This window comes from Ylistrum balloti, unplaced genomic scaffold (assembly GCF_031769215.1).
Source record: "Ylistrum balloti isolate Yb309-2 unplaced genomic scaffold, AGI_CSIRO_Ybal_v1 Utg369682, whole genome shotgun sequence".
Classification (NCBI taxonomy): Eukaryota; Metazoa; Mollusca; class Bivalvia; order Pectinida; family Pectinidae; genus Ylistrum; species Ylistrum balloti.
Genome location: NW_026781922.1, coordinates 71795 through 87624, shown reverse-complemented (window position 1 = coordinate 87624; position 15830 = coordinate 71795). Strand labels below are relative to the sequence as shown.

Here is a 15830-nt window from a genome sequence, read left to right as displayed (position 1 = left end):
ACGACTAGGGAAGTGTCAGGTAAACTGGGACACGACTAGGGGTAGTGTCAGGTAAACTGGGACACGACTCTGGGAAGTGTCAGGTAAACTGGGACACGACTCTGGGAAGTGTCAGGTAAACTGGGATACGACTCTTGGTAGTGTCAGGTAAACTGGGAAACGACTCTGGGTAGTGTCAGGAAAACTTGGACACTACTAGGGGTAGTGTCAGGTAAACTGGGACACGACTAGGGGTAGTGTCAGGAAAACTGGGAAACGACTAGGGGAAGTGTCAGGTAAACTGGGACACGACTTTGGGTAGTGTCAGGAAAACTGGGACACGACTCTGGGTAGTGTCAGGAAAACTGGGACACGACTCTGGGTAGTGTCAGGAAAACTGGGACACGACTCTGGGTAGTGTCAGGAAAACTGGGACACGACTCTATGACTTTTTTCCTCCGGTAAATTTTCCTACAGAGGAACAATAATATTATCTTTAATTTGTAACAAGTAGGTGATATTGTAAGTGAATCTTGAAGATGAAAAATTCGCTGGTTTCGGACAAGCCTAAACATTCTGAAGTCCATTAAATTATACGCAAGACTTTTAGAAAGTGGTGGAATGAATTCGATGTGAGCCGATGTATCTGATGCGAAATTAACCAGAAAACTGGCCTCGAAATTGAAGCACATTGTCGTTGTCCTGATTAACATTTATACGTAATCAAGATTCATCAAATACAAAAGACGAGTTTAATTTATACTCAGAATAGTTATAATTTTGTTTAATTTAGAAAAGGAGAAATAATTTATGTATGCAACACCTCAACCTGAGCAATTATTTTACTTGCTAACGGAGTAGGATATGTATTATCAACTCTCCGGATGTTCACACCAAACTCTCCGGATGTTCACACCAAACTCTCCGGATGTTCACACCAAACTCTTCGGATGTTCACACCGAACTCTCTGGATGTTCAAACCAAACTCTCCGGATGTTCACACCAAACTCTCTGGATGTTCACACAAAACTCTCTGGATGTTCACACAAAACTCTCTGGATGTTCAAACCAAACTCTCCGGATGTTCACACCAAACTCTCTGGATGTTCACACCAAACTCTCTGGACGTTCACACCAAACTCTCCGGATGTTCACACCAAACTCTCTGGATGTTCACACCAAACTCTTCGGATGTTCACACCAAAATCTCTGGATGTTCACACCAAACTCTTCGGATGTTCACACCAAACAGCCTTAAAAAGGTTTATATTTACCTATCTATATACTCATATAGGGTAGACATTTTGCTTCACTATTCGTGGGAGAATTAATGAGATTGTCAATGTCATCCCATATATAGGAATATTAATTACGGTAATTTCCAACACACTTTTTTCGAGTTGTCCGTCACAGCGCGGGACATTTGACGGAGTTGTCCGACGTAGAACGGAAAGAATGGCGAAACTTTTTAGCAAAGCACGGGACATTTTGCGGATTTGTCCGGCAAAGCACGGGACATTTAGTGGAGTTGTCCGGCAAAGCACGGGACATTTAGCGGAGTTGTCCGGCAAAGCACGGAACATTTAGTGGAGTTGTCCGGCAAAGCACGGGACATTTAGTGGAGTTGTCCAGCAAAGCACGGGACAGTTAGTGGAGTTGTCCAGCAAAGCACGGGACAGTTAGTGGAGTTGTCCAGCAAAGCACATCATATCTGAAGGAAGTTATCCACTGTAATCATGAACCATATCTGACATATAAATCTTAGGAAAAAACTTATTCCAATGTTACGACACTAGACTGGGGAGAAGCTTGAGGATAAACATATATGGATAATTACTTGGGACCAGTAGCAGTGAGTATTATGGCGTGCCAATCACAGTAGCACGATTCAGTGTGCCATTATTACTATTCTGTGTATAGACAGCGTGTGGACGTCCGCCAAAATCGAGATCAGGTTAAAATTCTAATTAGTGAACAATACCATAGGTAAAGTACAGAACACGGCTAAAAAGAAAGCAATTAAGAGGTATTGCAACAACTACAGGTAATTGTCATCCGGGTACCTGAACACGTGTATCCGTGTTACAATATATAGGCTATCTACAGTGTATCAAAGTCCATATGTTTTTTTAATATACAGTAACCTATGACATAATCCTCCTTTTATCAAGTGAATTCGACCATGTAAGATTTTGGCGTATATGTCACTAGAATAATATACCCTAGAGTGTTTTTCATTGGCTTCGATAGTCAGAGATCGATTGTGATGTCATACATGTGATATAGACAATGACGTAAGTTACGTCATTAATTGAAAATGGCTTCCTCCGTTTGATTTTGTCCTCTACATGTTTTACTTTAAAACCTGTAAAAGATTAGCTTTTTAATTATGTGATAAAGTATCTAAAATTTGTTTTCCTTTTATATGATATTTTTATGAAATTCAACACATGCGTTGTATTTAACAAAAGGAATAGATAAATAAATTAAATAAACAAAGAGAGTAAGACACGAGCGACACAAGAGAATCGCCAGCGATATCCGAACGCTAATATAAGTATCATATATACAGTGTAGATACAGGATATCAAAATTTACAGTTCAGAAAGGAGGCGTACGAAATAGCAATATTACTAACAACGTCCAATACAGCAGATACCTCGACAACACTTCTGACATATATACACAGCACACAATAATGATCTTACATCGTCCATGGTTTTTCCACATTTACTTGGAAATGCGCCAATTAAACGTAAATACATGTTAATTATATCAGTAACTGAACAGTTGGGAAATTTCCCAAGTCATCAATCCCAACACACCTACAACAAATTCATTTTTTGTCCCGATTTATACACTACTTGATCGTTGGTGTTTGTTTTATCGTTACAATCCAGACACTGATCACCTGTAGTCGTGTTGTAGTGCGCTGCCAAATTTCAGACGAATATGTTATAATTTTGTTTGGTCAAAAGTAATTACATAGATAGAATAACTTTATAAAAAGTAAAAAAGGTGATACCAACTTACATCGTTTCTTCTTGCTATTAAAAACGATACTACAGAATTACCGACCTATCAGTATTTCATACTCTTTACTGAGCTGCCATTTTGTTTGTGACGTGTTTTTCTTATGGCTTTCAGAAAAGTCACACAGATGATGAAGGTATTTGTCTTGGTGACAATAGTTGTATCTTTGTGATGCAACCTTGTTTTTATGCTTGCTTTTCGAGACTAAAATTGTCCGCCATATTTGTCTATATAGAACTCATGTTGAAGATGATATGGATGCTGTGATTCCAGACATCGCGATCATCAGACAGCACTATATGATCGGAATTCTGTATTTGTACATACAATTGTATAAATACACACAGAATATTGTACATTGTGTGACGAATTCTCTACGAATATGATTAAATATAATGATATGTAAATGACTGAAATAACCTTCGTTCATATCTGTCTTCCTTAAGTTCATTGGCTGTTGCTGGTCACTGTCAGCCAATCAGAGCATATCGTTATATAAACAATTTGTAATACATTTACGTTGAAAGAGCAAGATAATATATCTACAGTTCGTGATACTGGGTTATCTCCCTTTATTGATTAATCGGATTGTAATAAAGTTCCTAATATCAGGTTACCTCCCTTCCCTATTTGACGTGCACGTATGCTTTCTATTCTACATCAACATAAAACAAGTTCTTTGCTGCCATAAACCGTGCATCACACGCGACGTTACGCATGACTGATTTCCGACTGCGATTTTTTTTCTCTTGGGTCGGTAATTTCCGGAAATGCCCTGTATTGTGTCTTTATCAATTATGATATATTTATATATGTTAACTCAGTTTCCAAGTGTTTATTCAGACTGAAATTTCACCTTTCTGATCGGACTCATTTTGCTGTCCAAGAAGAATTTAACATATGCGATCAGTAGATATGTAGGTGGTATATTTCGTTAGACATTACCACCCGTACTTGTCTCTCACCTGTCACGACATCCCGATCACTTAAGTGTTTGTTTAAACTTTACGCCAATGTATATTTCCATAACAGCTAGCCAGGCGGTGCTAAGTATCGCTACTGAATGTATAATGAAGCTGATCTTTAATTCTTTGGCACAATACTCTTATGGCCAGATAATCTCATGTCTGTACCGATAATACTCAAACTGTACAGGTGACAATTCCGATAAATTAATTAACAATCACGTGACTTAAAATAAACATTAATTTAGTGTCGAAATGCATGACCGTGTGATATATTAATTGTCTATTTATAGAACGGTTTGAGAAAACAGTGTATTACTCAGGACAGACACAAAGTTCACTTTACGTTTTATGATTTTTTCTGCTTTAAGGGGAGACTTCTTTGTGTACAATCAGTTTCTCATTTTGTATTGACTACAGGCTGGATGTAAACAATTAGTGCCTGGAGCTAAGCCAACTTTATCAGGAATGAGGACTTAAGTCCAGGGAATGTCGGAGATGTAACATGTGTCTGAGATCGATCTCTGAATTATACTCGAAAGTTGGATATACAATCACTGTGTCAGGAGTTTTCACTTTCATGCTGTGAGACAGGTAGGTATATATTTCCTACTATCCTGTATCTAAAGGTTAGACAGAATGACTACTCTCCTATATCTACAGGTTAGACAGAATGATAATGTATAGGACTGGTGCTTTCTACTCTCCTGTATCTACAGGTAAGACAGAATGATAATGTATAGGACTGGTGCTTTCTACTCTCCTATATCTACAGGTTAGACAGAATGATAATGTATAGGACTGGTGCTTTCTACTCTCCTATATCTACAGATTAGACAGAATGATAATGTATAGGACTGGTGCTTTCTACTCTCCTATATCTACAGGTTAGACAGAATGATAATGTATAGGACTGGTGCTTTCTACTCTCCTATATCTACAGGTTAGACAGAATGATAATGTATAGGACTGGTGCTTTCTACTCTCCTATATCTACAGGTTAGACAGAATGATAATGTATAGGACTGGTGCTTTCTGCTCTCCTATATCTACAGGTTAGACAGACTGATAATGTATAGGACTGGTGCTTTCTACTCTCCTGTATCTACAGGTTAGACAGAATGATAATGTATAGGACTGGTGCTTTCTACTCTCCTGTATCTACAGGTTAGACAGAATGATAATGTATAGGACTGGTGCTTTCTACTCTCCTATATCTACAGGTTAGACAGAATGATAATGTATAGGACTGGTGCTTTCTACTCTCCTATATCTACAGGTTAGACAGAATGATAATGTATAGGACTGGTGCTTTCTACTCTCCTGTATCTACAGGTTAGACAGAATGATAATGTATAGGACTGGTGCTTTCTACTCTCCTATATCTACAGGTTAGACAGAATAATAATGTATAGGACTGGTGATTTCCACTGTGTCCGAAAGTTTGAATGAACGATCATATAATTAGATATATATTCTGTAGAAAAAGGATGAAAACTAAACAATTCATACTTTTCTTTAAAATCTAATTTCTTTTGTACTTTTCCTTGACGTATTTGGGATTTTCATTATTAGTTCAACGATTTATTTCTGACCGTCACGAACTCTGTGTGTAAACACGTGTTCATTTCTGTTCCCACTACATACGCGAATAACACGTGTCTCAAGGTTTGATCTTCCCGAACATCAAAACGATCGGGTGGTTGGAAATAACGGACATTGATATACATAAAAAAGGTATTCACAAAGATTAAGATATTTGCCGTCGTTATCAGGCAAACAATCAACAACGATTAATTAGGATTTTACCGCATCACGTGATTAATTGATAAGGTAGTGAGTGAAACTAACATTTGAAATTGATTAAAGTGATGTTCACGTCAACATTACAATCTCCCTCACGTCATTCTTCTCATTTCACTGTTTCGTAGGATTTACACTGAACTGAAGACGTACACGAATTACCTTGTGTTGGAGATACACGAGTTCCAGTGATTCACAACGCCACTAACTGACAAATAAATGTAAAGCCACTTCAAATATGAGATTAGTTAAATGATTAGTTTATCCTAATGGTTGACTTTAACCCCGGAAAACCGACAGGTGTTGGATAAACGCTTCGGAGAGATCTATGGGGAGAGGAGAACTACAATGGCAGTAGGTCTCATCTGACTCCTCATTCAACACATCCCATCCTACTCCTCAGCCCGCCCATGGGATTTAGTCTTTTGTAAAAGAATGTGAAATAGTGTATACTAAAACTGTATATATCTGTATTTATCTAGACGACCACTTGACTCTAAATCAGATTGGGACTTGTTCCAATATTCGATCGACTCTCTCGGTTTGCTTGCGGCATTGTTCTTTTGTGTTTCCAGCCACGCTCGATACCTTATTCTTTTATTTCTTTTCTCTGGTCGCGTCTCAAGTCAGGTTTGCTGCAATGTTTTAGAGTCTCTCTTCTCTAGGTACTTGGTGCAATATTGTTTTGTACCACTTCTCTAGGTACTTGATAAAATATTCTTTCGTTTCTTTTGTCCCTATCATCAAGTTTTATTAATGAAATACGTCTGTCTCATTTCTCCTGTCTTGCTCGTGGCAACATTCTGTTTTCTCATTTTTTAGTCACGTTGGTTGCAATATTCTTTTGATTTTCTTTTGTAGTCTCGCTTGTTTTTCTATAGTATGTCTGTCTGTCTGTCTCTGTGTCTCTCCCACTCCTCTCTGTCTCTCTGTGTGTATCTCTCCCTCTATCACTATCTTCTGTTACTTTTTCTAGCAATTGTCAAGATGTAGTAATAGATAACGGTGATAGCTTTTCATATTGAAAACCTTTGGATCAGACTGGCTACCCCGTGGTAATAAATGTCAGTATTCCTATCATTCAATGGTAACAGTATGTAACAGTGACGTGTCGGTTTTTCTGACGACACACTGTGATAATATCTGTCGCTTTACAATCAATTGACCAAATCAATTTGCCAATAACTGCTAATTACCTACAACAGTCTATCTATATGGGGATCTGAACTAATCTTTTTATACAGAAGGCTTGCATAACAAGCAGATATCTCTTGTCCTATATCTAACTGACAAGTGTGTCCTAGTAGATGGGGTCCTTCATTCATGTATAAGTTTCATAATTCAACGTGATTTAATTGTTGCCCTGATCAGTCATTCAGTCGTTGTTTTGTCTAACAGTAGCGCAGTAGACAGTCTATACGGTATCTAGGTATTCAGTATGTGTAGCTCTCTTACAATCCGTCTTTATCAGGGATACAATATTCCCGGAGAAGGATTCAGCTTATCTTGCCACTCCATCTTTGGTTTGATATTCAGTTTTGATTCCTTTTAATCTTCTTCTCAGAATAAGTCAGTTCCAATCTCATGAATCTTATCCCAATGTATATACAGTCAACACACGGTTTCGTACATGGAAGTGATAGATATCACGTTACAGATATCAAAATCTTTTAACAACTCCTTTTCAATAACCAAAAGGCCCTGGGTACTGATATTGGGCTTGTATGATGCTGGGGTGAAGGACTGTAAAGTTTGTTCATATAACTGATCCTGAACCACTTTCAAGGTCACAGGTGTCAAATATTTCAAAATCTTTAAACGACTTCTTTTCAATCAACGAAAGTTACAGGGTGCTGAAATTTGACCTGTAGCCAGCTGAGACATAGGGCTACCGATTTGATCAAATAACTGACCTTGACCTATATTCAAGATCTCTTGGGTGAGGTGAATTAAGATCTTATAATTTCTTTTTAAACTAGCAAGAGTAATGTTATTTGTGTTGTAGCATGTATAAAGACATTGATTTCAAGTTTGCAGAAAAGGTTCTTGTGAAACAGCAATGTCTTCTTTGTAAGCTGTAGATTAGTTGAGCAATTTATTTTCGGCCTATTTGGCCTCTTTCATATACATGTTTAGGTCATTTTGGTCAGATGACCGTGAAGGCCCGCTGGCCTCTTGTTTCAGTATTTATGACATATGATTTCTTACAGATATCTTTTTATTCAAAGCTTCCCGTGATTCGTTTTTTGAAAACCTCATATTTCCCTTTATTCAGGTTTTAAACCATTTTTTCATACCTCTCAAATTTTCCCTTTTCTCTAGACTTCTAAAATTTACAGTCGAACCTCTTTATTTCGAACTCCGTTAACTCGAAGACCCCGTTTAATTCGAAGCATTTTATATATCCCTGCCACACACAATCAATCGAACTTACTTAAATGGAATACTCGGTTATTACGAAGTTTTTCCATGGTCCCATTGAGTTCGAGATTACGAGATTCTACTGTGTATTTATATCAATTCATTTTTTTTCTTTTTTGAAGACTACCTCTTTGGAATGTGAAATAAAGTGTAACAGAACGTTTTTTTTTTATCAGGTAAATGGCTCATACCTGTACGATCTACCTATCACCAGTCACTGCATGCCGATGAAATGAACCATCTACTGTCGTGCATTTCATGATCAATTGTTCTGACTAACTTTTCAAGACATCGTGTAATGTACTTTAATTAAAGTTAATATATCTCTTTCGAATGAAGTTCAATTTTGACCTAGTTTCCCTATGACACTTGTAAACATCAATAAAGAACTTTCGGCTCTCCAAGTTAATGAAATTGATTAGACAAAAATATAATTTATAATTCAAAGAGAACTTAATTGAGTTAAAGTGAAATGTTATTATCAATTGGAAATTACAGTTTGTTTTCTGTGAAATACGGTATAATATTTTTTTAAGTCTTACTGAGCGACATTCTTGGCGACCATCGACTGTCAAGCTCTGAGAGAGTGAAACGAAGGGAGTAACTCTTGGGAGATAATAATGACTGAGAGAGTGACAACACTTCACTTCTTACTGAGCGACATTCTCGACCGCCATTAGCTGTCAAGCTCTGAGAGAGTGAAACGAAGGGAGTAACTCTTGGGAGATAATAATGACTGAGAGAGTGACAACACTTCACTTCTTACTGAGCGACATTCTCGACCGCCATTAGCTGTCAAGCTCTGAGAGAGTGAAACGAAGGGAGTAACTCTTGGGAGATAATAATGACTGAGAGAGTGACAACACTTCACTTCTTACTGAGCGACATCCTCGGCTATAGGTTAGATATCTATGTTCTTGGCCTCCATCGGCTGTCAAGCTCTGAGAGATTGAAACGAAGGGCAATAACTCTTGGGAGATAATGACTGAGAGAGTGACAACACTTCCTTTCTTACTGAGCGACATTCTCGGCCATAGATTATATATCTATGTTCTTGGCCTCCATCGGCTGTCAAGCTCTGAGAGAGTGAAACGAAGGGTAGTAACTCTTGGGATATCAGAATGACTGAGCGAGTGAAACACTTCACCATATTTTTCTCACACCAGCGTCAGCCTCCTCAGCGGTATACCTTAATTAGCCCTAATTATTCTGACGTTCTGTTGACTTTTTTTTATCGGTGCTGACTAGACTTTGGGGTCGGTTCCAGACCGGTAAAAAAAGTGGGGGCTGAAGAACGTCAGATGAAATCGACGTCTCTAACAGTGACCGAACAAAGGCGGTTGTCGAATCCCTGACCCTATCAGACAATGTACACGTTAGCTGCCCATCAAATATGCATTAGATCGGTCTTACTTTACGGCGTTACAATCGATTCTAGTCATACTGTTCTTCCCAAATATATCCTGCACTCCTTTGTCGGACCTTTCTCGATAGCCAACATAACATGTATTCTGACCAGCATAACATTCATGAGCTACCATGTATTACTTAGTTCGAAACATTTATTTATAGACATATAAATATACACTGTATGTCTGTTATCCCATATCTTATAACGAACATTGATGATACAACTACACGATAAGAAAAAGGCTTCGAGATAACCGAGTATTCCATTTCAGTGAGTTCGAATGTTTTTTTTTTTTTTTTTTGTAAAGTTTGGCAGGGACCGACGAAATGCTTCGAATTATACGGGGTCTTCGAGTTGTTCGAGATAACGAGGTTACGAGATCATCAACATATCCTGTGCTATAACCATATTTTATTTATTGTAATGTGAACATAATCGATGTTACAGTGTTAGTGTGTGTACGATAATAATGACGTTATGTTAGTAAAGAACGGAATCTTCGAAACTTTAAAAAAAAAATCGTAAATATTTCATATTTTTTGTGGAGTTTTAAAATTTTTTATTTAAAAAACAAATTATTGAACACATTTCGCAAATTAAATCGACTATCATTTGATTTTTATCTCTGCAGCGTTTGGTCATGATTGATATAAATCCAATCACATTCCTTGTGACCTTGTTGAAGTTTTGAATCTAATAGAAGTGGAGATTGACACTCAAAACGAAATCCTTCCGACAATATCATTCTGACGGTGTTCGAAAATCCAATAGAATTCGTTTTATTCCTGCAGCTCCCGGTTTCTAAAGTCCTATACAGCTTTTGTGCCGTTGTTATGCCATATCTTTGTTGTAGCGTCTTGACCTTAAAGAGTCTGGGGGCCCCATATTTGGAATCCTGTTAGCCTACTTTTATAATGACTTACACAAACAGAACGTATTGATTCTAAATCAATAACATCGGTATACATAAAATATCCCAGCTAAGTTCGGTTGTACTGAACTAAATTTAAATTATCAACATATTTAACTAAACATCAACTTCCTGTGTTGATGAAACTCCTAACACGCTTAAAATAAATCAGAACAGGTAAATTCATCTTAGTGGAGGCCCGCTGTCTATGTAAACTTAAATGTGTCCGACACTCTCCTCTGTCCTATCTCCTCCTCTGTCCTATTCTCTCATCTCTCCTATACTCTCCTCTGTCCTATACCCTCCTCTGTCATATACCCTCCTCTGTTCTATACCTTCCTCTGTCCTATAGCCTCCTCTTTCCTATACCCCCTCTGTCATATACCCTCCTGTGTCCTATACTCTCCTCTGTCATATACCCTCCTCTGTTCTATACCTTCCTCTGTCCTATAGCCTCCTCTGTCCTATACCCCCTCTGTCATATACTCTCCTGTGTCCTATACTCCCCTCTGTCATATACCCTCCTCTGTTCTATACCCCCTCTGTCCTATACCCTCCTATGTCCTATACCCCCTCTCTCCTATACCTTCCTTTGTCCTGTACTCTCCTCTGTTCTATACCCTCTTCTGTTCTATACCCCCTCTATTTGATACCCCCTCTGTACTATGCTCTCCTCTGTCCTATACCCCCTCTGTCATATACCCTCCTCTCTTCTATACCCTCCTCTGTCATATATCCTCTTCTGTTCTATGCCCTCCTCTGTTTGATACCTTCTGTCCTATGCTCTCCTCTGTCCTATACCCTCCTCTGTCATACAAACTCCTTTGTCCTATACCCCCTCTATTTGATACCCCCTCTGTCCTATGCTCTCCTCTGTCTTATACCCTCCTCTGTCCTATACTCTCCTCTTTCCTCTCTTCTGTCCTATACCCTCTTCTGTCTTATACCCTCCTCTGTCCTATACTCTCCTCTGTCCTCTCTTCTGTCCTATACTCTCTTCTGTCTTATACCCTCTTCTGTCCTATACCCTCCACTGTCCTATACCCTCCTATATCCTATACTCTCCTCTGTCCTATACCCTCCTCTGTCATATAACCTCCTTTGTCCTATAACCTCTCTATTTGATACTCCCTGTCCTCTACCCTCTTCTGTCCTATACCCTCTCTGTCCTCTACTCTCCTCTGTCCTCTACTCTCCTCTGTCCTATACCCTCCACTGTCCTATACCCTCCTATATCCTCTACTCTCCTCTGTCCTATACCCTCCTCTGTCATATAACCTCCTTTGTCCTATAACCTCTCTATTTGATACTCCCTGTCCTCTACCCTCTTCTGTCCTATAACCTCCTCTGTCCTATACTCTCCTCTGTCCTGTACCCTCCTCTGTCCTATATCCTCCTCTGTCCTGTACCCTCCTCTGTCCTATACTCTCCTCTGTCCTATACTCTCCTCTGTCCTCTACTCTCTTCTGTCCTATATCCTCCTCTGTCCTGTGCCCTCCTCTGTCCTATACTCTCCTCTGTCCTCTCTTCTGTCCTATACCCTCTCTGTCCTATACTCTTCTCTGTCCTCTACTCTCTTCTGTCCTATACTCTCCTCTGTCCTCTCTTCTGTCCTATACCCTCTCTGTCCTATACTCTCCTCTGTCCTATACTCTTCTCTGTCCTATACCCTCTTCTGTCCTATACCCTCTCTGTCCTATAATCTCCTCTGTCCTATACCCTCTTCTGTCCTATACCCTCTCTGTCCTATACTCTTCTCTGTCCTCTACTCTCTTCTGTCCTATACCCTCATCTGTCCGCTCTGTAATGACGTTAATTTGTTATTACATGAATCTTTTGGTAGGTTTCGACTACTTTCGGTTGACACCAGAACAATTCTATTTGATATGTATGGGTACTTTGTCTATCAATATTAAAACACCGCTTTATTTTCACGCGTCTTCAAATTTATAAAGTTAAGTATTATTATAAAGAGTTGAATAATTATTTATAGTAGAAGACATCGGAACATGTCAAAAATATTAAACAATTAAACTTTGGAAATATTACATTGTAGAGGTAGTATCGGTTTCAGAATCGTTATTGCTATTTGCATTGGTAGATTTTAAGAGATGCCTTTAATATGTAAATAACAACACCATAAATCAGTGACTCATTACGTTAACTATGTTATATTTCTTTTCCTTTGTCTTCTTTGACAGATCTCCAAACGTTTAGATAGAAATAGTTGTCACACTTTGAACAATGGTATTTTGCAGGTATTCCTCTTTCCCTATAACACAACAACAACGTTTATTTAACAAATACATAGCCATTTTAATACCTATATTTATACATTTTGTTGTAAATCTGTTTTTACGTAATAAATCTTTGTTAAATACACTTTTTGTTTCCGTATTAAGCTGATCAAGGTCTGCTATAATATAGGCCTACCGCCGTAACTTAACACTCCTGTGAAGGTCTGACGATCGTATGTACTGTGAACAAACGGCACGGAACAGGCAGACGTGACCTTTGGCCGGTACGGGTCAATATGGATATCAATTTTACAGAATACATAGCGGGATATATTTCAGTAGTAATTGTTTATCATACCCGTGGGTTTGTGTATTATACACGTGTATGGACTGTATGTATACTATATTCGGTGTTGTTCTTAAACATTTTAAAACATCACCATTGCGATCGGACCGCTGGCAGTTTTATCTAATAGCAGAATCAAGAAATACACGAGGTTGCTGTTGAGGAAGAATTTATAGGAATACTAAAATTGGTTTCTTTAGAGATCACGTGACTGTAGATATACATCAGAATTGTTTTTGTCTATGAATTAGTCGAATACCCGGAACCGTTACTGACAATTTTCATCGAATAAGGTGTGACATTAGAACCTACACACGGATGTGGTAAACCAGGTTTGGATTTTCGTCAAGTAAATTCTATGTGGAATTAACACAGAATGATTTAGTTAAGGTAACAATCAACTTTCAGTGTGTCTTGTCAAATGTTTTAAACTTCATCTGTTTACCTTTCAATAATATTCATAGCTAAATTCGTTACTCAATCATTATATTTTTTCAGATGTGGCTAACCAGTTCCTAATGCTAGAAGTCTGATGTCATCAGTGATGAACAGTTTTAGCTGTTTTCTTAACAATTAAGTGGGAAACGTAAACCTATATTCATTTTTCAAAATGGCACAAGACGTAGACAGCACCGGGAGTCGACTTCTAAACGCAATACTTTTAGGAAAGGCAAGACAAATCAGTTCTCTGCTTGATCAGAACGTTGACGTCGATGTGAGGGATGATGAAGGACGAACGCCTTTGATATACGCCGTCTGCTGTGACATTGATGACGTCAGAACGCACGTTGTACGGCTGTTGTTGCGTAGCAACTGTTACATCAACGCACAAGACAATACTGGGTGTACAGCACTCATGTACGCATGTATGGAGGCTGATAGGGTGGATGTTGTAAGACTGATTGCCAGGAACAAATCATGTAACCCTAATCTTCAGGACTTCGAGGGTTACACAGCAGTAATGCACGCGGTCGCCGCGTCGAATCCTCAAGGTCTGAAGACCTTAATTAGCTCGTCTGCAACAAAAACCGCAGTAGATTTAAACATAAAAAATAAAAATGGAATCACTGCTCTCGAACTGGCTGTCAAACTGCAGTTGTTTGACTGTTGTAAAGTGTTGACGACAGATGGTGCTAGTGGCCGTGGTACTAACAATGTTCGGGACAAAAAGGGGCTGAATTTAATTTTAGGACGCGAAGCATCTGTGATGTCACAAAGAGGTAACTTGTTGCTCACTCCGACACTTCATGTTCCCGGGTTTTCTCCACGTGGTGGATATGCTTCCCGAAATGCAACACCAGTCCCGAACTGGTCGCGACAAAATTCGTCTTACGATAATAACGGCGTTGAACACTGGCAAGGGTTAAGGCATGAAAGAGTCCATTCCTCAAACGATGGTCCTTGGGTTGACAGCCCTAGACGGATTAAACGAACTTTAACACCAATATCACGAGAGGACAAACTTTCTGTTGCGTTTGAACCAGAATCTCCAATGTTTGGAAACAAAATGAGATTACCTAGCATCCCCAGTGGAAAGAGATTGTGTCTAGTTTCAAATCAAAATAGTTTTGACTTTAGTAATAACGGTGAGAGTCTTTGACGTCAAACCAATGTCATTTGTGTTTCCCCTCATTCCCTTAATATTACGTCATCAGAGGTCGTAGCAATATGACGTCACTGGCAACCATGGCTTACAGATATTTCAAATTCAATAGCACTAACGGCACCAAAAACCTTTACACCCTCGTCAACGTCGCGAATCTCTACTCTGGCTTCAGTATTAACAAGTCAACGTCACGAATCTCTACTCTGGCTTCAGTATTAACCAAATCAACGTCGCGAATCTCTACTCTGGCTTCAGTATGAACAAGTCAACGTCACGAATCTCTACTCTGGCTTCAGTATTAACAAATTAACGTCGCGAATCTCTACTCTGGCTTCAGTATTAACAAATCAACGTCGCGAATCTCTACTCTGGCTTCAGTATGAACAAATCAACGTCGCGAATCTCACTCTGGCTTCAGTATGAACAAATCAACGTCACGAATCTCTACTCTGGCTTCAGTATGAACAAATCAACGTCGCGAATCTCTACTCTGACTTCAGTTTATGCATCAGATGAATTTACTACCGAAGAACAACTATATGATATCTCGTCATATGGCCACTATGTAATTGATCTAATTTTGTCGGGATGTTTTCATCGTTATGTCGTTGTTTACAACTAATTTATTTCCTCTGCTTTCACGTTTCCTCTGCGACTTTTGAGTTTGAGGAGTGTTCGTTATGGCTGTTAGCTACATGCTTTGTGTTTTCCTTATCAAACTTGTACATATACCAGGATGTATCTCTGTGTTATCTGTTAAAATCTATCTGAAATCTACACCAAACAGTCCCGCTATATATCTGTCTTCTGAAGTTCATCAATTACCGAATACATTACATTGTAATCTATTTCAATGCGTATTGCCACCATCTTGAAAAACACTTGTTGAAACTTTTCTGGTTCGACTTGTGTCACTGAACTGTGTGAGGATGTAGATGGAAAGTCATCAAAGTATTGCTATTCTGCGATAAAACATCAGCTGACTGTCACGGTGACAATTGTGTATTGAATGCCTACAATGTTGTAGCTCCATGTTTTTTTCTCATCGTATCGATGTTAAGAAACGATTGTATAGTTTTATTGGCAAAGCTAAACAAACACAATACGTGTACTGTGAT

The 15830-nt window shown here is 38.7% G+C and overlaps 1 protein-coding gene across 1 annotated transcript; it reads left to right on the top strand.

Annotated features, from left to right (window-relative positions):
- The first annotated feature begins 13716 nt into the window (after positions 1 to 13716).
- Positions 13717 to 14706, top strand: LOC132564851 (serine/threonine-protein phosphatase 6 regulatory ankyrin repeat subunit B-like). Its single transcript, XM_060229475.1, has one exon. It carries the CDS (start codon positions 13717 to 13719, stop codon positions 14704 to 14706), a length of 990 nt encoding a protein of 329 aa, XP_060085458.1.
- The last annotated feature ends 1124 nt before the right edge of the window (positions 14707 to 15830 follow it).

Bases quoted from the DNA above. Each gene is read 5' to 3' on its own strand.
- LOC132564851 (XM_060229475.1), top strand. From the start codon at position 13,717: ATGGCACAAGACGTAGACAGCACCGGGAGTCGACTTCTAAACGCAATA.